The following is a 25414-nucleotide window of genomic DNA, read 5'->3' as shown; positions in this document are numbered from 1 at the left end:
TTACTGACTTGTCTTCACTGCTGTGCATGACAGCAGGAGGGACATCAACAGGGTTGTTGTGTTCAAATGAATATCACTTTTGAAAATCCCATCTGACAGTGAGGAACAGAGAGGTGAAGGAGGAGAGCCCATAAGACATGCAATAAAGGTAGAACATGTATGAATTATTGCTAGGCACACCTGAAGCTTTTTCTTACTTTATATCACACAATATTAAGGCTTCTGAATCTAACAGAGAAAGGAGTCATTTCTTCTTTTGGGAAACTAATATTTTTAGCATTTCATCCAGCAAATTTTTGTTAAGTAAAATCAATGCAGTAGATCATCTCCAGAAATGCAATAATAAGAAGTTAGGCTCATACTCAGAGATTTCTGATATTTTTAGAATAAGTGATTTGAAACAATTTGTTCACTAATCTTTGAGCTTCTTCAAGAGCTCCATATATACAAATACCATTTTTTTCCCTACCACTGAATCACTTTCAGGTTAGTATAAGATTACTATCAAAAAGTAAGTAGTGGATTCAAAAGGAGATTGAGAAAAGTCATCAGCCACAGGTGATTTCCACATTTCCAAATGGAAAGGAAGGAATGGAAGGTTAGGGATGCTTCTGCTTGTACCCCAATAATCCCACCTCTGTCTGAACAGCTGCCTCTTTGATCTTCTGATTAGACCACAATTAGGACCTATGAGAACTTCACCTCAAAGTACGTTTCTGAAGAGTCATTCATTATTACAAAAAGCAATGGTCTTTCTACACTAGAGATTCAATCATGGACTCATAAAATAGTTTGCTGCTAAAGCTGAAACATTTATCATGCATACAAGTTTCTGCCTGTCCCATGGTTTACCTTCAACTGCATATGACAAACAAAGACAAAAACCATCATCGTTAGGAAACCTCGGAAGAATGATATATTAATTTTATGTATTTGCAAAACAATTTTTAGCATTTAGTTCCTAACATGGATATGGCTAACAGCTTCGTTCTTCATGACATATTTCTCTCATACCTACATTTTTCACTCATTGTCATTTCTTCATGGTTGTATTACTATTTTAGCTCAATAATAGACTTAGCTCCTAAAAAAAACATCAAAGAGAAATATAAAATAGATTTGTTCTGTGCATGTATATTAACAAAATTTACTTCCCTTGTATCCAGCAAAGTACTTAAATTTTCCATGAATACATTTCTAAAGATCTCAAAAATTAAAAAGTTCAAGAAAAAAACAATTCTAGATTTTTGGCTTTTCAGTTAATTTCTTTAAAATGTGAGAAGTGTGGAAAATTTTTCCATTTATGAGTTGTACCCTGATGGATTTGTCTCCATGGTGAGAAGAACGAAGAAGCCAGAAAGATAAGGAACCAGAATATTAAGTTCTATAAGGCTTCAGAGGGACATTTCTCAAAATAGGCTTTTAGCAAAAGCCTAAGCTTTCAAAATCTTACATGCAAGAAACAAAGGAAAAAAAGTTACCTAAATCTAATTAGGAGAGCTATAACCTGATTTCTGAGAAGAGCAAAATGGAACAATGTCAAAAAGGAAAAACATCCAAAAATGTATTTTAAACAGCTTCCCTCAGAAATATCAAAAAAGAGAAGTTAAAATTACAGCTGAATAAAATGTTCCTGATAGGACCAAGAGGCCAAAGAAAGATGAAAAACATTAGGAAGACATACACATCTGTCATGCAGTAATTTTCAGGGCTTATTTCAGGTTTTATTTACTGGTGTGTCCTCCTCCATCATTGCTTAAAAGTGATTTTCTGCTCCAAAGTACAGCTGTGTACTACTACACACTTCCCAGATATTCTCACTGATATCACTGAGAGTAAAGTAAGCAAAATCAAAGCATTTTCTCAGCAGATCAATTTCTCATAACTAATTTTAAGCATTTTAGCCATTTGCCTTTGTCATAAATAACTTAAATAAAGATTGCAGATGGGCAAGAAAGGATGACAGCTCTGCTCCACACCCTAATTTTTTTTCCACATATATAATTTTTAAAGAACCATTCCAACTTTGTATAGTTGGGCTTTTTGTTTTGTTCCACTTTGCTTTCAAAAACGTTTCCTTCAAAATGTTCTTCTTTCTTAAAAAACTCCACTTAGCCATCCTTTATTATATAATAACATTTAGAGAAAAACTCCATAAGACTGATATTCTGGCGTTTTCAAAAGGCAGAAAACATTCAGACTTCATAGGGTCTCATGTAACTGCTCTTCAGACTTGCCTTTGCTGCTTGCAATAGCCTTGCTGAGGCTGGAATTTGAGCCCAAGCTACACTGTCACTTCCTTTCCAGAGTCTGTTAATAAGGTGCTCAGGACCTATGCATGAGCACAATGTACACTGGGGATGCCAAGTGCTAAGCCTGAGCTCAACTGCATGTTCTGCTAACATTCAACTTCCCCGGAACTTGGTGCATTGTCACTGGGTGAGGATACAGATCAGGCAGCCATCTGCACTCTGGGCCATCTCACCCAGGGACAACAGCCAATCCCAGACTGAAATTACTTCTAAATCCCAAGATCTGCATGAGGGAACACTCCATCCACAATCAGCAGTGGGGCTGCAATGCAGAGCACCTGGCCCGTGCCAAATTTATACCATGGGGAAGCTTGAGTACAAATCAGGAGTGGAAATCCTTGTGAGGATACAAAATGTAAAATAAGGTTAGGGTTGGGATATGCTTATTGTTGCATGAAGCATTTACTGTCTAAATAATTTGGCAATAGAACTTTGCACTGCTCGGAAACATGCAGGCAAATGTTTACTAGAGAGGTTACATTTACCCAATAGGTACTTACTATTTACTGGTGCAGTTAGAAAACCTCAGGAAAGCCCATCAATTGCTAACCATTCTACCTGAAATGATTCCTGGGGAAACTGAAACAAACATTTTATATCTAAAAGACAGACAAAGCGTAGCCTGAACAGTGTGGAGGGAGTTAGAACAAGAAAATAACCCCAGAACGGCTCAGCCCCTGCTTCAGAGGGCACTGATGCTGTAAGGCACCCTGCAGAGTCACACCCTCCCTGCTTATCAGACATCCATACATATTTTGATTCAAGTATACCAAAATTTTCCATTGCTGTTTTTGTTGGTTTCTGGTACCTTGGCTGCTTGTGAGTATGTTTGTGTTTATGGATCTGAAATGGAGATATTTCACTGCGACAATTGCAGTGATTTATCTTTCTTCTGTGACCTGAGGAGGAAGGGAGAAGTCCTACCATTTTTCTTGAGAAAACAACTTTCCTTGGGCGTCCAATAATCAGCTAAAGTTGTCTTTTATGCTTCTAATTTACATTTCACCTTAGAAATGAAGGGCTTGCTTTGCATAAGCCTACAGGTAGCTTAAAGAGACTGCTCTAGCAGAGTTAAGACTGTGTGCATAGGGAATGGGCTTTATCTTATTAATGCTCTGTGTGGCATTCTGCCTGCATGCAAATAAAAATGCCTGCCTTCTTTTTTTTAATAGCCACCTAAGCATAAAAGAAAAAAATCAAGTATGTAGAAAGTGATGCTGTTTACAGCCTTCGGAAGTATTTTCACGAGCTGCATGGTGACCCACTGATCTATGATTTAAAGCTCTGGGTATCCCAATATAAGTGTTTTTAATGATTCAGAAAGTGCTCATGAACTGATATTCCCATCCTATAATAGGTGATGCCTGCATGTAAAAGAATCCATATTTCAAAGACCCATAAGGAAGAAATTTGATAAGAAGTATCCATCCCTGCACTATCAGTCACTAAGCCAGAATCCTGTTCCAATTTCAAGCTGGTTTTATTATTGCATAAAATGTTGTCATATGAATTTGTGACAATCAGACACCCCCTGGACTTTAATTCACCTAATACCAAACTTGTTTGGAGGTATCAAGCATATGCAACCAACCTGCTGAGGTTTAACAGCCCCATCATATGCCACCCAAGCTGTGACAATCGTCCTGAAGCAGATGCAGGCTGAGCCCTCAGTTCTCATAACAGGCTACAGAGTTTCATACCTATACTGATAACACATTCCAGATGATGAGAGAAGTTCAGCTGCAGTAACGTGACCAATTAACTGAGTTGGTCTATGTGTATACTTTCTGAATCAGAGTCTGTCCTGTAGTTCACGATACCACTGGTAAGTTATTACTAATACAATGCAGTAACAGCAGTAAGAGCAACTTCCCCAAATAAGAATGGACAGCTCAGTGTGTGGCTTCGTTTCAGTCTCTGGCTGAGCTCGGTGGTTCCATCAATATTTAAAGCTTGCGAAGCTCCTTTGTGCTGCTGATTTGCTAACTGGAGAAATCATACTTCTTTAAGCGGCTATCAATTATTGACAGTCTGAACCTTTGCAGAGCAAATAAACATTCCTTCTACTTTTTAATGCAGAATAAGTAAGGAGTCACCTGTGAATTTTAGAGATGAAACTTAGCTACTTTTAAAAGACTTGTTCTGAGGCGCTGATTAAAAAACCAACAAAAAGTGTAAATATTGTTCCTCACCTTCTGTGAAGACAACTGTGTTTACCTGACCTTACTGGTATGGCAACCTTCCCCAGCATCTCATTATCTGTTCCTTCACAGTACCCCTGCAATCAGGCTCACAATACAAAACAACTTGTAAGGAGGCTTTACATTACCAAGGTCTTCAAACCCTACATTTTAGGGCCTCCTGAAGACGGGAATCTGAATTCCTAAATGGTATTTTGAGTTCAGTTCACAGCACTCCAACAAAGTGTAGATATTGGGAACTGCAGAGCCAACACCTTGAGGAGAGAGTCATCTCAGAATCTCACTTATCCCTGAGATAGGAAACAGAATGTGAGGAGTGCTTCTCTCACCAGAGGAGATGACAACCAACATTACCAGACCTCACCCCCCAGCACTCCATGAACAAAAGGTTAAGTCTTTCGGATAGGAGCTTATTTTATCTGACCTGGAGAGCATTCTCTTGTATACCTTGAATCAGCAGGGTTCCCAGTCTATAGTACATCTACACTGTTTCAAGAACAATTTTCCAAAGCCTGAGGTTAAAACCTCCCCAAGGACCCTTCTCAGCAGCAGCACTATCAGACTTCCCACCTTCATAGCATTACAGAGGCACAGACAGCGCTTTCCTCTCCTTGCATATCAGATTCTACAATCATTCTTTTCCAAACTAAGTTACTCATTTATTTTTTGTGAACTGTACACATGAAGAATCAGAACCTATAGAATGACTCAGGCTAATGAATTACAAGTCACAGGGGATGGAAGGTGGAAAAATGACCCCTCTGTTCTCATTCATCCACCCCCAGCTCACTTTGGGTCCTGAGGCCAAAAAGCAGACCCTCTTCACTGACTCATTTCTTCCCATTTACAGGTAAATAGGAAAACTAAGCTCTATTTCTTGGTTTTGACAGTGATTCAAGAAGACATTAATGCATCTGTTGTTGATATATTGGGTCAAAATATTAAATAACAAATTAACTCTGTTAAAAAAATCTTCTATTTGGATTAATTCCCTTCTATATAATGTTTACCTAAGAAAGATCATGTCCTTTGGAAATATTTGAACTTCATGTTGCCATACCATGTTATTAGCTACTTTATTAGTCAACACAGAGGAGGTGGATTGTAGGAAATATCATTTGTTACCTAGGAGATAATACAATAGATATACAAACCAAATTTGTTAAGATTCTCTTCTAATAATTCATGCATTTTCCCTACTTAGTTTTCATGATATTTTGTTTTCCTCCATTCCTCAGATGTTAAGATATAAATAACGGTGTCCTCTGCTAGCCCAGAAAGCTTTTACACTTTTTTTTCTCAAAATCAACTAAGAGAACACAGCAGTTTGAGAACACAGCAGTTTTTTGTTCTGTTGTGTCTTTACCTTTTTTTTTTTTTTTTTTTTTTTAAATATGCTGTGTCCTTTGAGGCAATCAATAAAAGATTATTGTTGGTTTACAATGCAGAAAAGTTCAGCCCTGTTGTCTTAAGAAAAGGAAACAATGCTTTGAAGATCTTACAACCCAAATGGAGGAATGGTGGCTAACCACATTTACAGAGAGAGATGTGGGATATAGAAACACTTCAAGGTTCAAGAGAGGTCTATAATAATCCCCAGCACAGCTCACTCCAGGACTCCCATTCTCTCCAGCACGCCCAGGACATGCTCAATTGCCATTGTCATTCACCCATGACAAGGACACCAATGCTTGCTTCCTTCTCAGTGAGGCTGGACTCCAGGGAATCCCTCTAGAATCTTGTGACTCACTTGTTTTTCCCTTTCTTCTCAGACCATTTCTGTACTGAGGGAGCTCAGCTCTAACCTAACAAGTCCAGCTTCCCATTGTGTTATGACCTTCCAGTTCAGAATGTAGGTGTAGATTGGAGAAGGTACATACAAAAAAAACAAAAAAACACACCAACTTGTCCTATTCTATCCAGGGTTCCCACTGTAACAAGCATGTGACCAGTGTTGTTTCTTTTGTTCCAGGCATTATTTAACCTATAGTACAAATCAGAACTTATACACCAAAATCAATTCACTTTTTTTTTTTTTTTGGTTTTGTTATAATACACTGCTGTGATACTTTGTAATCAAAAGATATTTCCCTTCTCCCCCAACAGTGAACGCTTCCATCCTCAGTGGGATGCTTCCAGACTTCAGGGAACAAGTGCACCTAAAGTGTTGCACTGCAATAAGAATTGAGTACACCTTGAAAGCATAATGTTTTCTTAGTGGATTCAGTCAAAGCAGTAACTAATTACATGAACTTATCCTATGGGAGCTGACTCCTGAAAAAGGCTGCAGGAACATACCTGAGATGAATAGATGCACCTCGTCCTTGCACTTTTTATTCAATCGCCAAAGGTTAATAAGTGAGCCTCAGGGAGTAAATTGCTTCTTACACATTTTCTTCTCTTGACCATATGGCTCATGTAGTGGCAGTGATCTGTTTTCTTATGCGCCATTTACTTTTTTTTTATTTTAACAATCACAAAATCCCAAAAAGTTTAATCCACAAACAAGTTATGACTCAAAACAAAAACACCAACAAGTTTTACTGTATTTAGAATCAAAGTTAGTGAAATTATCTATCTGTGTAGGAAGATTAATGAAATATGGCTTTGTATTAATCAACTATCATGCAGAAAACTTTCTTACACCATAGATGTGCCAACTGTGTGTGTCAAGAATGTGTCAAGTAAATGCCTTCTACAAAGGGGGAGAGTGTAATAGGCTACATGAAATTTTTCCACAATCTTAAACCCTGTAACCTTGATCTTTACAGTCACTCAACAACGGCTCATCTGGACCACTCTCATTATGGTACACCCTTTTGCCATGGCAGCCCTCACAGGAGATGTCTATGTGGCCTACAGTTCAGATAGAAATCTTTCTGCCTAAATCCAGCCAGGATTTTACCTCTGCAGGTGTCCAGGGATATACCATGAGTTCCTTCACACATGTAAATGAAATCAACTGTGGATGGCCTACATCCCAGTAACTTCCACATTGTCTTGTGCAAGCAATAGAGCAGGTCTGTCTGGAGAAAATTTAATGGGAAAGAGCATAGGATCAACTTGTTTCTGTTATTTTTGGTTGGTCGATTGTGTCACAAAAAAGAGAGACTGATGCTTTTGCAAGTAAAAAGGGTGTCTCAAAGAGCAAACTGTGCTATAGCAGTGAGACTTTGCAAGAGTAGAGCTTTGTCAAAGCTTTTATCTTTAACATTTAAGGAGAAGGTAAGGGCAAACAAAAGAAAAAATGTCGATGAGTTGATTAACATGATGGTAGGGACAGAAGGAATGAAGAAGAATTAATGGACAACCATGGCAGCATAGGCAAGCAATGTCCAAAAGACATTTGTCTTGTTCTACTTTTAAAATCTGTCCATGGTTTCCCTACCTTGACCTGCAGCTGCAGATTTTTAAGTAAAGCACACAAAAACTGCAGAAACAACCAAAAATATATAATAAAAAGGAAAATTAGATATCAGCTCTTTCTGCTGATAACTGCTGACACAAAAGTCTCTCTATCCCATTAATTTTCCTCTCTTAGGATTTTGCACACTTTAATTAATGATACGATGCCATTCAGTTCCAACCTGGGTTTCACACTCACAGCATGAGCCACAGTAATTCCACTTGGCCTGTACAGAACCGTGGGCTCAGCAGTTTGGTAGATGTAGCTTTAAAGAAAAGGATGAGGATTGTAGAATGAACAGAGGAAGACTAGTCCTTTTCCTTTACTAATACATTTTCCTAGAACTAATGAGTAATGGAGAGGAACATTCAGAATAGATCCAGTTTGCTTTTACCACCTAAGTGTAAGTTTGAGTCAGAACAGCACAAATTTGGCCAAATACTAATGTGATATCATTTATTTAGGAAGAAAGGCAGGAATTTCTCAGATCATTTATAATATGCCATTGTTAGCATGACACACTGCTTAGTGAGCAACTGCAGCCTCCTGCTTGGGACCAGGAAAATGATGTGCAAAACGATGCAAAAAAAAAAAAATCAGGAATTTTACTCACATTTGTCTTAATATAAAAGCCATTGGGAATAAAATGAAGTTTCATTATTCATAGTTTTGGGCATATTCCAAGAAAGGAAGCAGAATTAAACTTGAACAAAATAAGTACCGTACTTTTATTATAGGGCACAGATCTCTATAGAAATGCCTATTTCTGGTCTATATGAATTTGGTATCGATCGGGTTATTGGCCTGTAAAACAGCTTTCTCACTCCCATTAATTTACAACCCTCTTCTTGCTCATCAAATACTTTGTGTCTCTACAAATAAGGTATATCAAGTGTTTATATCCAACTGCTATGAGTGTAACTGCTTGGGGCAGAAAACTGTTAAAGAAAACATTGAAATTAAAACACGGACACACACCAGCAAAATCAGACCCTTCACAAATAACAATTAAATCAAAGTTACGCATTCTGGCTGCTGAGAATGGATTGACTCCATTTTCTGTACTGTGCAGGTTACACACTATCACTGCTAATTACTAACCTTTCATGTACTTCCAGAGATTGCCAAACTTTTGATTCAATCCATACAGATGCTGCAGCAATATGAGATCATGATTACTCAGTTATCCTTCCACTTACTCTTAATTTTAGCTAAGCATCATGAGTTAAACCGAAGCAGCAACTTCCCCTCTCTGCAGCCCATGTGAGCCTTCACTTTCAGCACATACATATCAGAACCACCACCTATATTTAATAACCTGATAAAGGTCTGATATGTTCTCCCCACTTTGCTAAGGAAAGAGGAATACAGAAGCACAGTGCACATCTCTATCACCATAGGATGATCAGAGAAGGCAGTAAGTCAAGATGTATTATAACACACATGATTGACATCACAGTTCTAATATGTCCCGAGATTTCACTGAAAGGAGACACTGTGTTCAGGTTGTGTAATATTTTAGTGCTGTTACAATTAAGTTCCAGTGGAAGAAAGTATTTTTAATGTGTGTCATTGCAAAGAATTCTGTTTCTCTTTTCAATATTACAACCAAATCCAAAGTTACAGTGCAGTTATCATATTTCTAGCTTTTGATTTATAAAGCCCTGAGTACTATAATAAAAACCTGATAGGTTTTCTTAAAGAAAAACATCATTTTGTTCAAAAGACACTTAGTTGTAAATTTTTTTGCAAGCTTGGCTGACTGGCATACATTGCTGGGCTATCTGGGATAAGTGCACAGAAATGAAAGCCTTGAAAGCCCTCAAAACCCAAGAGTACTTTGATAATATAAAGATGAAATTGATCAGTTTAAGTCCTGAAACCAGAAGAACTTGAGAAAAGCCATTCGTGTTTATCCTTCATTTGAGTGGATTGCCATGTAGGAGGGAATCTGGCTCACATGCAGTGTAGTCTCTGTGCTCACAGCTGGTAACCAGACAGAGCTGGAAATTTGGTAACAATTCCAGTTTTGTGCTAAGTCTGCACTGCTCACCACCTGGAAAGAGAATATAAAGGAAAGCAGACAACAAAGCAAGAATGTACCTTTCCTGTCTTGTAAATGGGAACAAAACTTAATTCCTGCTTACATGGAGAAGATGCCTTACTTTTGTCAGGTCACTAATCTAGACTGTAGTTATAGAACTGGAAGTAGCAGCTTTATATAATGCCCAAAGCTCACAGATAAAGAGATTTCAAGGGGACAATGATAAACTTCTTATATAGAGTTGCGTCAAGAAGTGAGCAATCTAGCTCACTTTTATTTTAAATGCAGCAAAAAAGCTATCAAAAATGCAACAGATATATACATTCTGTATGGAATATGAAGTGTAAGGCTGAGTGTGGCTATTATTTCAGAAAGCACTGAAAAACATCACAGAACTGGACTCAGAGGGCCACTGACCCCATCTAAGTGAGGAATTAAGCACAACTTTCTGTATGACAGGCTGATTTAGGTCTGCATCTCACTCCCCACTTCGGCATCCAAAAGAAACAAATCATCTTCAATCTGTGTTTATTATCTTGCAGCTGTTCAGACTCAAAATGTTCCATATAAACAATTAAATCCTATGATATTGATCCAAGCTGAAATGGCACTCTAAGTTTTGGTATTCACTTGTCCCTTTTCTGCAGATTGCAATTTTTCATCAGCAGCCTCTTACCGGACAATTAGGCTGGTGGCAGCTCTGACTGCTGAGATCATGAGATGAATAATAGTGTTAGTTCTGTGATAAATGTCAAGGTTTCCTGCTGAGCTGGTGGAATTAGCACGACAAACTAAATGTGATGGATGCAAACTATCTGAGGAATCCCAACTTGGAGCACAATGCTGCCTGTGAATTTGCTGAGTGTTTCTGCCTGCAAAAATGCTTTCTAGAGATTTCAGGAAGATAGGAACCACCAAAACATGAACGTGCCTGAGAGGTGAATACATTTTTTCCCCATTTACATCTCCCACTCCTTCAGGTGGTCTTCATTCTGTATCACAGAAGGCTGTATCACAGAATGGCCAGGGTTGGAAGGGACCTCAAGGATCATGAATCTCCAACCCCCTGCCACATGCAGGGCCACCAACCTCCTCATTTAATGCTAGACCAGGCTGCCCAGGGCCCCATCCAATCTGGCCTTGAACACCTCCAGGGATGGATGGGGCATCCACAACCTCTCTGGGCAGCTGTTCCAGCACCTCACCACTCTCTCTGTAGAGTGAACAAACTTTCTCTGAACTTTGTCACCAACTGCAGATTGAGAGCTGCAAAATCAGGGCATTGTAGCTCAAGCCTGGCTTTCCCAAGACTTCCACTTCACTGGCTGACAAAGTACAGGGCAATTAAGTCCTACCATCATATGGAGTATTCATTAAGCACCAAGTAAGTATTCATATTATAACTTCCACACAGCTAGTTTCATACTCCACAAACTTACTTCAATATTGTTTCTTTTTCCTTAGCCTAAAGACCAAGATAATGACAGTATATAAGCAAGCATTTTCAGAATAAAAATGCAAAGCTATTATCTGAACACTTTCCATTTTCCCTTTCATTAACTTTCTGTTTTACAAAACTGCCAATAAGTCACTGTGCGATTTCATGGTGAGACAGAAATGCACCCTTTTCCAATCATTTGGGAAGATTATATTCATATTCTTGGAAAGCACTAACATTCAGATGTGCCTGAGATTTTGTCATCTTTAGAAAGCATTACAAACATTTACGAAGCCAAAGGATGACATTTGCTGCTGACACTGTAACCCGGACAGAAGGACCAGACCTGGGATGTTCCCATCAGTACTGCTGGGATGCTGAAGGAGAACTTAATGTTTGGTGATGTATTAACCAGCTAACAGCCCATGTCTTCTCTGTGACCTGACAGGAGGACTATGCAGGACTTCATTATTTTTGGTTTCAAGTTATCAAGTAAGCCCACACTGAAGCTGATGAAGATCTCCTGTTGCCTATAGCCTACAATCACAGATAACTACCAACCTGAAGCCAAAACTACCACTGTCACAAATGCAGATCACATCCACGTTTGCAACACAAATGAAAGGTATCAGAATATCAGTGTGAATTCAATTTCCACTTCAAATTTGCTATCAGCTTCAGTAGGAGTCCCAGGATTTCACCATTCCTTGTCACTTTTCTTGAGTTACATTAGTTAATTCCTTATTAAAAAGGAAATATAAAGCTTAATGTGCATAACTGTATATAACACAGACTATTAGGATAAGGCCATAGAAGACCTGACCATAGAAGCTGTTAAAGTTCTATCTACATATAACTATAATAATTCATATCACATAATGGATGACATGAAGTTTTCTTTTATTCAGAATCCAGTATTTAGGTCTAGCTACACCAGAGCTACCACTTCCTTAGATAAATAATGATGGAAAAAGAACAGAACTTAGTCTCTATTTCCTAGAGAGAATGACAAGCGATCTAACTGATCTATATCTGACCTAACTGATCTATTTCCTAGACTGACAACTGATCTAACAAGTTATCACAAGACCTCTAAACCTGGAGATACAAAGAACTAATTTCTTGTATTGTGTAGATATATTACCTTAAGATCAAGTTTTCAGCAGCCATGGAATTGGACTAATCTCTTTGCTTTCTACCAAAGTTATTTGTGAGTGCAAAAGGGATAACTGAGAATGACGTACCTGTCAGAGTGACAAGGAGCAAAGTCACCCCATTGGTACACCCAAGCAGAAGGCACACAAGATCTGCAAGAACCTTTTTAAAGCTCCATTTTGAAACTGGTTTTCGGATGCTTGTTATTTCCCTTTTCCAAAGAGAAAGACATTCTCGCAGAATACTAAAGGTGTTTGATTTGAGCTAAGCATACTAGGTCAGGACACTCTTGAACATGCTGGATGAGTCACAATAGCCAATTTGATACCACTTCTATGAGCTGTGCTGTGTTGGCTTAGGGCTGTCCACAAGACAAGTTTCCCTGTGCACATATTTCTTCATTTAATGGTAGTTGGACTTGAATAATATTGAACTCCTTCCACTTACCAAGTGTATTTAGTAAAGAATAACCATATTTATAATTACCATTATTGGCAAGGGTAAATTATTTGTCCCGCTTAAACAGTATAAAACTAATAATGCAGTGCATTTATATAAAATTTTATTTCTATGTTCATCTGTTCCTAGCTCTATTTTATAAAGCTGCAAATAAGCTAGTAATTTTGTGTGTTCTTGTTCCTCTGGAATTAGACATCCTTCTTGGGGCCACATTTACATCCTGGTAGCGAGAGTTCCTGTTTTCAAGTGGGTCACTGCTTTATTGGCCTGTTCTGTGGAAGCCATTTATTGAACCACAGAGACACAAGAAACATCAGCAAATCTGGCTTTAAAGGAACCTCTCAAGCACTGAACAGTCAGCTAATCCACCAGGAAATCCAATACCTCCCGTGGGCCTTTGTGCCCTCTCACCCCTCCTCAGCTGTGCATGGCCCTTGCCCAAAAGCTGTTGTGAATTTTATCAAGTCCAAAGCAGCCTCAGGGCTCAGTTGATTGAAACCAAATGTTGGTGGGTGTCTGTTTTCTGCTGTGAAGCTCCCTCCAGGCCCCATCATTAGTACAGAGGTCACTTCTCTGCCCTTGAGACACCATCATTCCCCAAAAGGGAGAGCACAAACTGGAGGAAGCCTGGCACACACACAGCTTGGCAGTCCAGAAGCCAGCATTCAGCAACAACAAGCCTCTGGGCTGCCCTATCCAAGTTTCATCATCATGAAGCAGAATTAATTCCACATGCTTTCTTGCAGTACTTCAGATTCCAACAAGATAAAGCACACATGATGACTGACTGACGAAGCAAGGGCTTCGCAGTGGATTTCAATAAGCTAATTTCAGCAAATACTTCACACACTGACTGTTGAAACAAAGATTACTTTTCTTTGGGGGGTTAGTGCTGTCTTTCCTCAACTATTACCCATCTGCTTCAGAAACACAGAGCTGCTGAATTTGTTGTGAACCGTGCACACAGGGCAGCATGGGGCAGCTGGCTCAGCTCTGGTGGCCATAGGCACAGTGATTTGGTGCAAGCTGCATGACCAAATACGACATCAGCCCTGTGCTGTGCAATTCCAGGTTATTTGAGTAGATCTTTAACAACCGTAGTCAATACAACATTTTTGGAGTTAATTGTACATAATTAGATTAATGAGCTGGCTCTCTTCAGACATATGATTTGCAATAAACCTTTCTGCTCATTTGTTTATTGAGCAGGACAGTAATGAAATCTGCTAGACTTCACTCAACCATCCAGTAACACAAACACGTTCTTGCAGCTGAATGCAATCAAAAAGGCCAGGCACTATATTCTGCAGTATATATGTTTTCTGAGATTATTCAATCCAATTCAACATGCTTCTCTAAAACTTCGCCTTTGGACTTTTTCACCTGTCACATATAGAGCTATTAGAAATTACTTCCTTGTTGTTATTTTTATTATCATCTTTTATAATTAATGAATTTCTAAAGCTAAGGAGTGATTTTTCCTTAGTCTAACAACCCAGTAGCCTCAGATTTTAGAACAGCCTTACTTCTAAAAAAACACGTAGTTCTTATGCATAGCCTAATGAATCACTGAAAAGGATTATGAATCTCTCTCTCTACTTGGAAAACTTTATCCATTTCCAGTTTGATTATATCTCAGAGCTTTTTACCACTCATTCATGCTCTGAGCTTTGATTTTAACCCAATCCCTATCAATAACAACATGGTTCAGGACATTCAGCCAGGGGTTAACTATTGCTCATATTTGTCAGCCTGGGATCACAGAAGTCCCCCCCAGAGCAGAGGTAGCTGTCCTGTCCATAAGGAATATGCTGATGTGTGCCAATCCCAGTGGGAAGGATTTTCCTGCCAGCTCTCTGCTTCAGCAACTCTAAGTCACTTGCTAACACATCCTGGAGTGGAAGAGCTGGACTATTACAGTGATTAGTACACCATCAATGATCAAAATTCAACAGTAAAGATAAATGTCAGCTATTTGGCCAGCTTTCCATGTAATTGATCCATATTCTTTCTTGAGTCCTTCCAGATTTTTCCCTTGGTGGATTTAAAATGAAGGAGATCATTTAAAATAGATAATTCATGGCAAATTAATGTAGAGGAAATAAAAGCCATTCACACATAAACTCTTGGTGAAAAACTCAAGATGTATGGAAGTGCCATCCAAGAAGTCAAATTTCAGAGATCCTGCCAGCCTTCATCTGATGCTGTTTGCTGACTGAGGCAGAAACCTTGCAAGCCAAGGAGTCAGCATCTGCTCTTCAATGCAGAACTGCCAAGCTGCATGCTCTTTGGGGCTCCTCAGCTTTGCACAGCCTTCCTCCTCCTCTGACACCCGAATGATGTCTCTTAACAATATCACCAAGGCTTTAAGTAATTATTAGATCTTTTATTGAAGCAACCTACAAAATTCGTTGCCACATTAGCATAATTCTTTGAAAGTTTAGTACCCTTTAAAGAGAATTTCATCTTGAATACCAAATATGCTGATCTGAGGGACGTCGTAAGTATTTGTAATGCTAACTAGGGAAGCTGGACATCTTACTCTAAAATCCTTTGGGGTGTGTCTAAATTAGAACTGAATATGGATTTTGTAACAAAGTGTTAAGTTGAACATCATCATTACTCTCCATGTTGCACTTCAAGAAAGATCACAAAAAAAAAAAGCATGCAATTTCCATGGCACCCCACATTTCCAGATAGAAAAGCAATACTATATACAACACTTTTTTGGGGAAAAAAGAAAAAGGCTTTCCAAATTACAAAGCCTTTACAATGATGCTTTGGCCAACTGTTTCAGAACTCTTAGTTTTGCGTGGTGTTCAAGATCTTGAAAATCTGCTCAGAATACATACAATTAATATTCCATCTTCATCTTCACTGCTATAAAACTAAGAAGCTCTTTAGTGGAAGTCCTTGAAATATTTTCTTTAGCGCAGTGTGTGGTGAAAATAATCCCTACAGCTTTTTTTTTTTTTTTAAATTCTAACTAGTATTTTTAACACGCACATTTTAGGATGTTTTTATAAAGTCACACCAGGGTTTCATAGGAACTTTCCCCATGCAAACGTACTTCTGCAGACAGTGCCAAAACAGGTAACAGTGCAGAGCACAGCGCGGACTTTTTCCTCCATGTCAGAATTTCCAACCATTTCAGAAGCTCTGATCTCTTGCTGCAGTCACATTTCATAACACCAGAGCATTTCACATACTGATTTTAGCATCGCCCAGCAGCTACAGATGCAAACAGAAGCAGCTTTACCATGTCCTAAGAGTCGCACAGTTGGGTGCTGGAGTCACTGGAATACACCTGTCTAACCAAGGTAAGACAAATGAGTCCCAAATGAGTGACCCAAATTCAGACTGCGGTTTGAAGGTTTGAAGTTTGCAGGATAATTTATTAGTGTCAATGTCCGCAGCTTTCCAGATGTTCTCGCTCTGGAACATACACAAGGAAGGTCTCAGATGTAATCAATAAAATGGTTTTGAGACATCTTCCCACCAGGAGGTCTGAAAAATTCAAGATGTTCTCCATGACTGATTGGACTGAGGCCAGAGGCAGAGAAACATCACTGCAGTCCTTCCTGCTTAGATCAGGGTAGAGCAGGCTAATGACTGCTGCACACAGCAAATGGCAGCAGCTTTGTGATGGGAAGGAGGACCCAGCCACCATCCCAGGAACAGCAGCTGCTTCTCAGCCCACGTGGTGCTGATGACACATTGTCTCACTCACAGGAAAGGGCTTTATTTTGAGAATGCTGGTGGCCAATTATGTCAATTCTCTCCTTCACCTCTTAATGAAGGTGCACTCATTGGCCACCAGCCCAGGGGATGCTACCCCAGTGAGACCCTGGCATTAATCTCTTGTATGGGTCACCAATGCTTGCTGTATCCTAATTTTTTGCACAAAGCCAAATTCTGATGGATTTTGTTGGTAATTTGCAACACTAGATAGAGCAATTTTATATTATCTTACATTTAAAACATGGCCTAAGGGAACCGACAATGCCAAATAAATGAGGGGAGGATGAGGGAAACAGCCCAGCAATAAAACAATTCACAAAATAAGGCAACATGAAACCCTGTGCTATGTGTTCAAGTTCAAACCAGAATTTTCACTTTGCACAAAACCGTAAGTTTTTTCTTCTGCTGTTCTTATGCATAATCAGTAATTAACCTACTTAAGTACCTGGAATAAAGGTTCTATTTAATACCCAACACTTCATAAAGATTATCTGGATGATTCTAAATAGAATTAGGCACTAATACTCAATGACTTGAGGTATTCCAAACTTACAAGCTACAAGTATATCCTTTCAACTCTTTCTACTCTTGTCAGGCTTCAGCAGCAAACAAACACAAGGAGGTAACACACATGGATTCTAAAATGCTGCCTAAACCCATCAGACTGGTTTCAGCCTATGTGTGCCCAGACACCTGAGAGTCTCATTAACAGTGGGAATAGTTGAGGTTAAGATTTGCTGAAGTTGAACAGAGTTTGACTGACCCAGTTTTAGACTTCAGGGAGGTTTATATCATGTAAAGAAGCAATTTGAGTTAATGACTTGTTTAAGAGCGTAAGCATGCCTGCAAGCTCACTTTATCACAGACAGAAAATAATGCACAATATAATTCCTAGCTATATCTGACCCCCACTGATTTCAGCAGTGATCAAAGGCAGCACTATTTCAGGCCTGCCCTGGCCTGAAACTAAGAGGAAACTCTGAGTGATGGAGAAGCAACAGGAAAGCTTTTAGTCAAGTACAGCTGAGAGCAGGATATATTTTTATTCCTCTCTTTCCTAGCAAACTCAATGAAATTCACATCACAGGGTTGGTTTGGATAGTTTGCACCTATTAGTGCTGGTATTTAAACAAATACCACACAAACCCAATGCACCTGTGAATGTCAGCAGCTCTACCAGTGAGGCTCTAGAAGCAGAAAAGCCAGCTCACAGCCATTGGGGGTGATTGACTACACAAGGCTCTGAGGGCATCACACATTACACAGAATTCTGTGCATTAATATTAATTACAGCAGTGACTCTTGTTGCTTAGCAGATTATCACAGCGTAATGAGGCAGCCTTTCTACAATGACTATGAAAACCTTTTTCATAGCTACACTTACTGCATCATAAATACCCTACAGCCATTACCAGTATCAATAAACAGTAACTCCATATACCAACGAGTCAGGACTATAGTTTTTTGGAAGATGTTAGGTAGAACAAATTTTGACTCTCGTTAATAGCAAGCAAAACATAATGAGGAAATACGTGCCTACTCACTTAACGGTTCTATAGAACCCCTTAAGAACTATCATAAACATTAAGAACAAACAGGCTCACAAAGGGATTTTCAGAACAGTCTTCCCAGAAAAACCAAGAGGTTAATAGCCCTGACAGGCTGCAAGCCATTGCACTTTAAGTTTGAAAATAGATTTTATTTAACAACAGCCAGGAATAAAGTTAAGAATACAAATCCTGGTGCTTCTCAAACAAGAAGCAGCAAAAGGAAGAAAGAAATACTGAGCTGAAAGAGTTCACCAAATGATCAGCTCTCCCTGCTGCAGAAACCCTCCAAAAAGAGCTGCAAAAAAAACAAGGCTGATAATGCTGCTCTCCTTCATTCAAAAGCTGTTCTGTAATTTCACCACCCCTCTGCTTTGCAAACTTCCAGCTCTCAGCTAGTTTATTTGCATTTGTCTTAGGAATTCCCAAACAGAACAAAGGCAAAGCTCCTCTCTTCCCAGAGAACATAAATGCACTTACTAGTCAGAAGCTCTTCCTGCTCCACATAGGTCAGTTCTCTACCCCCTCTCCAAACTTCCAGCTCCTGGATCGTTCGTTGATGCTGACGCTGCTTCTATTTGTGGTTGTGCTTGTTCCCACCTGCCTTGAGTTGAATAATCACATCAGCTGTGCTCATGTGGGGAGTTTGTAGCACAGGAGGTTTCTTTTAGTATTAAAAAAATAAATTGAAAAGGAGACTCCCCGTGCTAAAAATTAAAATGGGACTACCTCCCCTGTGAACTGAAACCACGTCGTACTGAAATCTGGGGGGAGGTTTCTCAGACCAGGTGAGAATATATGGGCAAACGTAGTAGGAACAAATCACCCACTTGAGAACAATCCTGTTACTATGGGTATTTGTAGGGCATGAGTGACCTGGAAGCCTCAAAAGGGTGGAAATGGGCTCCATAGGCTGACAGAGGACTCTGTAGAATGATGTGTGTGGAAATGCTGCAAGCTTCTTCCCTTAATATTGTGTTAAAACTATCAGTTTTATTAACTGATATATGGATTTAGAACTGTTTTCTAAACCATCACATCCATGTGAAATGGAATTGCTGTTTTCCAAGCAAGTCATCATAAAGATATGTTTGGCCTTTTGTTCCGTGACCTGTTTAAGGAAGACAGTTCCAGTCCTTCTCACATTCAGTGATACAGAGGATGTTTTAAGTCACTTTTTCTTTGCTGGAGAATGCTGCAGGTGCTAATTGTAGCCTATTCAAAATGACAGATTTATACCTCTTAGATTGAAGAACAACAATGGGGCACTGCTCAGATGTTCTTTTCCCTTCCTTTGCTGGAATGTTATGTTGGCTTCAATAAGAAGCAGAATCTGAATCTTTTGCTGTGGCTTCAATTGGCAGAACTGGAAATTAAGATGAAATGCAGTTGTATATTCACAAATGCTGATAAGAAATGATGTGCACAGAATTCAGACTAATACAATAGTAATGTATTTTAAATCTGCCTGATAAAGAAGAGAGTTATTCCAAAATCCATTAAATATCAGTAATTTGTACACATCGTACACATCTCAAGTGGAGATTCCCTTCTTCTAATTAGACTGGCAGAAGGAATTGAATACAGAGCTCAAAGAGAACTGTGACAATAGGGTGATTTTCAACAAGAGGCACCAGGCAAGTCTTTGGGCTTGTAACTCAAACGTTCCTTTGCTGAGATCTCTTCCAGGAATTACAAAATGGGCATTTATCTTATTAACATCTTTTCACTCTTGATTTTCTTAATGGTGTCAGAAACTCATTTTGTGAGAGAGATACTAACCAGAATTGTGGCAACACTGGGACAAGACTCACAGGACTTTGAGCTGTTGAAAAGCAGAGTTACGCCTATGAACAGAATGCCAAAATAACAGCAAACCATATCTAAATAACAAAATAAAAAGGAGAGGCTCCTTGTGCCCAGCCCCATCTATTCATGGAAATAAGCTTGTTTCAGACCACGTGAATTCAGTCTTGTGTCAAGTGTTAAATTCCAATAGGTCACTAGTATAATAGCTAACAGCTGTAAAGCTGCCAGTGAAATTGAGGACTTTCATGGTCTGCTAACAAGAAACTCAGTCCAAAGGCTTGAGGTCTGTAGAGCTGGCTGATTTGATGCTTGAAGTTCTACAATACATGTGGACTGGTTCTATGCATCTCTGTATTTATTTATCAAGTCAAAGCACTGAGCAAGAATTTTCTATTTCATGCCCCATTCATGCTTCACTACATAGATTGCGTGATTCGCACTACCCACTGATGCCTTTTGTTTTTTTGGGAAACTTTTTTGGAAAGGTTTCTCAGAAGCTGGCAGCAAAATAATAATAGGCAGATCTTTTGTTTCTGTAACGTCCGTGTATATCTATTGCAGCTCAAGTGCTTTTCATAGAGGTTTCTGGGTTTAATCAAAATCCACATCTGGCCTGAATGGTCTGAACAGTCATTTCTTGGCCATCTCTGCAAGTTTCATCAAAAGTCCTCCAGCAGTCAGCCAATGGTGGGATGTGCCAAGCATGTGCACAAAGCATCTCAATTCATCTCAGCGTACTGGGAAATATCCATCCAGTCTTGTTATTTTAATATTTAACATGTTCATTATGGGTTCTCCACTGAGACTTAATGATGTTCCAGGCTGCTGCCATGGAGGTAACAAGAAAAAGAAAATTCAAAGCAATGTTCTTCCTCTAACTGTGATACTCAACTTCTACTCTGGCTTTCAGGATTGCATCCTAGGAGGAACAGAAATTCCATTTTCTTGCTTTGAGTGAATATAAGCATGGAGTAACTCTTCAATGTCAGGCCTTGCTCTTGTCCCAGCAGGCACAATGTACTGTATTGCAGTAACACTGGCAGGCTAGGTGATACAGAAATGAATAAGATTATTGCAAGCCTTTACAGATACTGAACTTCAAAAGCAGGGAAAAAAGCGTCTTCCCTCTCATCATTCTACTGCTGCCATGGTCAATGCTTTTCCCTTTGCATTAGGTCAGATCAATCCAACAGATCTCTAACTCAGGAGAGGAGTATGTTACCAATAGAAAAATCGTGGTCAAAAGTTACAATATTTCATTAACTATCATCCTAAAAATGTAAAAGTATGAACAGAAACGGTGTGAAGGCCTTATGTCACTTACTGGACGTGATGTGATTAGTGATCCACAAAATTTCCACTGTAATCAGTGGAATTTTATTACTAGCAAAATAAATAAAAAAATACATATCTTTTTTTATTTTTATATCCATCACAAATTATTTTTAGTCATTGAAGGAAAGAAGGAAAAGGAAGTTTCTCTTCACACTAAATGTAATTCAGGTGCTTTATGCACGGAGAAAGAAGCGAGGGTGAAACCAGATTAAGTTGCACACAAGAAAATCTGAGAATGAATCAGCATTTGTGCTCCAGCTCTATTCACAGCACATTGTCTGAGATATGCATACAGTGAAGGGACATTCTGCTGAATGATTTGCAATCTCATACTTTTGGTGTCAGGATATTTCTGCTGTGTTCTATTAGATCTTGTTGCCTTTTCCTTGTCTAACCAGGCTTTATAAAATATGGCATTCCCAGTAACTTCTGAGATATAGAAGGTGACAGGTAAAAGGACCTGTTGCAGACTAGCTGGTTTAATATTTCAAAATTTCAGCCTTGCAGGCTTATAGTGTGCATTTTCCTGGATAGATGTTGGGTAGCATATTTTGGTTAAATGAGAAAGGCTAGTAACAGTAATCACTTTTGGAACTGCTATCGTGCATAAATAATGCAGTTACATTAGGGCTTCTTTTGCTAATACTCCACGTGGTTTATTAATTAAACTACCTTGATAAAAAATGGTAACACGCAGATGTACAAACCCATATTCATGTGTTGTTTTATTGGTGCATTACAACATTACATCTCCTTCACACTGAGAAAGCATGAGATTAAAATACATTGATCCACAAAAAATGCCTTCCCCACGCTGACTTTACACTGGTAATTACAGCATCTACAGATCCCGCTGTAAGTTTCACCTCATTATGTCTTTCATAATTTTAATTACATTTTAATCAAAGCTTTCACATTGTCTGTGTTATGACTTTCAACTTAATTACATTAAAATTTGTTATTCTTTCCTGCTTTGCAAAGCTCACCAATTACTCTTGCAACATAGTATCAATGCTGCATTACATTTCACATTCCAATCTTTCAACAGCCACTACTCATTTAAGGTCTGCACGAGCGCTTCCCAACCCAAAGAAAATCACTTTTTTGTATCAAAAGCCATTAAAACACTGGGAATGTGAACAGCACAGTTAGGAGGCCCCACTCACTTTTGAGAATAAGCCAGATCTATATAAAAACATGCAAAATGCACTATGCATCAGTATTAAACTTCTACTTTTAAGATTCGTTTTTTTTTTAACATTTGCATATAACCTGGAAGACTAAGGTTCCTGCTGAAAGAAAAAGCTAATGGCAAAGCCCTATACAATGAAAAGACAACACCCTTACTGCAAGGCTTTCTTTTAGTCATCCCATATGACGTAATAAAATGGTATCACTGTTACAGAACTCGATAGGATGGTTTAAAAACTTTATAGAAAGATTAAACCTTCACAAAACTTCATGGATTTCTACAATAAGATCCTCATTACACCAGATAAGTGTTTTTGTCAAATCCAATGCACGTACAATGCCAGCACAATTCTGCTTCACTTTTGCTAGCTTCATGACCCAGCACCTGTACACCAGAAAGACAGTTAGGTTTGGCCAACTGTGTTTACTCTATAGCTCAGAATACTGTAACTGTCAGTAAAAATTCCTGCCTCTTACATTCTGTTTGCCTATACAGCCAAACCAGTATCAGTAGATCAGGCCTAATTTCTACAGAATCCTGCTGGGTTTATGCCTATTAGAATTTGTCCCTTCACGTCACTCCCAATTTACAATGATTTCCAAATACCTTATATGTTTATACACAGTATCAGTGTATTCTCTTGTACACAATTACTGCAAGTTTTAAAAGGGAGTTTAATTTCCTTGTTTTCCATAAAAATTCAAGCGTTGCCAATCAGGAAGTAGCTTTTCTCAAAACAAAAGCCTACAAAGATTACCTTTGACGAAAGTAAATGACAAGCATTACATAAAGACATTGAGCTGTCTGGATCACAAAATGCCTACAAGGCCAATACATATTCCAACAGGAACACATAAATTATAATTATGGCAGCAGTCTCCTCCAGTCTAAAGCACCGTAAAAATGATTGTTGGTCAACACTATCTTGATTGCTTTAAGTAGCAGCCCCTGTGAAGAAATGTGTTACTGCCCGGATATGGTCTAAAATATCTACCTCTATTTTCACAGGATATCCACAAAAAGAGATTCTGGAATCTGACAATCTGCCATCCAAAGCTATATCATTTCACAGGAATGTGATGTGTACTGCATAGTGCATACGTAACAAAACTGGATCCTAATAATAATAAATTAACTCAGGTTGTTTGGTTGTCCTCTGTACCAACACTGTTTTGAATGAAGTGAGTTTCAGTTCAGGTACCAAGCCAACCTTTGCAAATACCATGCACAAGAACATGATGAGCTGAGAATGTGGAATGGTTAAAGTGGAACACCATTGCCAGCATTCCTCTGGATATGTTACAGTGCTGGAAACCACCAAAAGCATTCATGGTCGTGCACCCAAAGTCACAAATGAAAATCTTTGCATTTCTTCAGATCATCAATGCTGCAGTGAGTCACTACACACAAATGAACGTGGTACACTGAGAATCACAAAACCATTATGTTTCTTCTTCTCAAACTTCATTTTTAACTTGTTTTAAAGACTTCAGCTTGTTGAATGTCATGAATATTCCTTACTTTCACTTTGTTTTGATGGTAATTACTGCAAGCACTCTGAAAGAATTGCTAATGATATAACACCAAGTTTCTGATCCATCCTATGAACATACATGTTATTGCAAGCTGATAATTTTAACAGTGTGGAATTTCTCAAATATCAGCATCATCCTGTAGAACTACTAATGTGACAAGGCTTGGCTCTTACAAACTTGTAACCGCTCATGCCTGATTGGATGCTTGATTAGTAGCTCAGAATGACCTTGCCAAAGCTTAATACAAAGTTCTCCCATCATAAGGAGTTTATCGTGTTAGAAGGCAACAAGATAAACAGAAGGATGATGCCCTAACTTATTAAATTACACAAAGAAACATCTGCCCAGAACAGACACTGAACACCTGATGAAAAGTGCTGTGTGTACTCATCACCCATTGAAGTGAGTGAGTGCTGAAGACAATCAGAACTTTCTAGGAGATACAAAGTACTTAAGAAAATCTGTTTCCAGATCTACAGTAACCTCAACCACATCTTCTTTAAAATTACTTTCTTGATCAATCTCCATGTGGGATTGTCTTTTAATGTCCTTTCTGTTTCCCCTGAATAATCTATCTGTTTGCAGTTGACTGAAAACAGATAATTCAGCAGTCAATATGAATAGAAACTCTGAATTTAAAAGTATAGTGATGCTATGGCATTAAAAATAAAATGTTCAATTTGTCTTTATAACAAGGAAACAAAAAAAAGAAGCACAGATCAAGTGTATGGTAAGAAACACTGTGTTAAGAGACCAGCTTGGAGAAAATGTGAGAAGGCTAGAAGTTCATTTTGCATTTCTTAGTCATACTGGACCTTCAGTTATTCCCTCCAGAGGCAGGCCAGTAGCATTATCTGCTGTAGGTCTCTCTTCTTTCTTCATTGAGTTCTGATCTAGCAGGCTGACGTAAGATTTATGACAAGCTGTATTACCCAAAGGAGGGTAGTGCTGTCTGTAGCAAATATAAGCAAAAATGAGGCCAATGATCCCTCCAACAAAAGCATCTAGGTAAGAAAAGCAACAAAATCATGTTACCACAGATTGGACTGACTGTAAGGAACACTGTAAATATAAAGCATTTGATTGACCTGTGTTCAACCCAGACTTACATTCTACCTTTTTCCTTTGCCCGTAAAGGAAAAAGAATATTCTTTCAATTTCAGTAGTTATCTTTTTTTCACAGAATCACAGAATCGTAGGGGTTGGAAGGGACCTCCAGAGATCATCGAGTCCAACCCCC

General features: G+C 38.7%; 1 protein-coding gene across 3 annotated transcripts in view; it reads right to left on the bottom strand.

Moving 5' to 3' along the window:
* Positions 1 to 22159: 22159 nt before the first annotated feature.
* Positions 22160 to 25414, bottom strand: part of PLPP4 (phospholipid phosphatase 4) — a 47256-nt gene continuing 44001 nt past the window's right edge. For all 3 annotated transcript variants that reach the window (XM_090145581.1, XM_031597383.2, XM_090145580.1), the window contains one exon: positions 22160 to 25178. In XM_090145581.1, the coding sequence (XP_090001707.1) occupies positions 24979 to 25178 (200 nt within the window). In that variant the 3' untranslated portion in view covers positions 22160 to 24978. The remainder of the gene's footprint in view (positions 25179 to 25414) is intronic.

The sequence above is a fragment of the Phasianus colchicus genome, chromosome 8, assembly GCF_987193195.1.
Source record: "Phasianus colchicus chromosome 8, bPhaCol1.hap1.1, whole genome shotgun sequence".
In the NCBI taxonomy this organism is placed as follows: Eukaryota; Metazoa; Chordata; class Aves; order Galliformes; family Phasianidae; genus Phasianus; species Phasianus colchicus.
The sequence above is the reverse complement of the archived record's forward strand: the minus strand, read 5'-3'. Positions and strand labels throughout refer to the sequence as shown.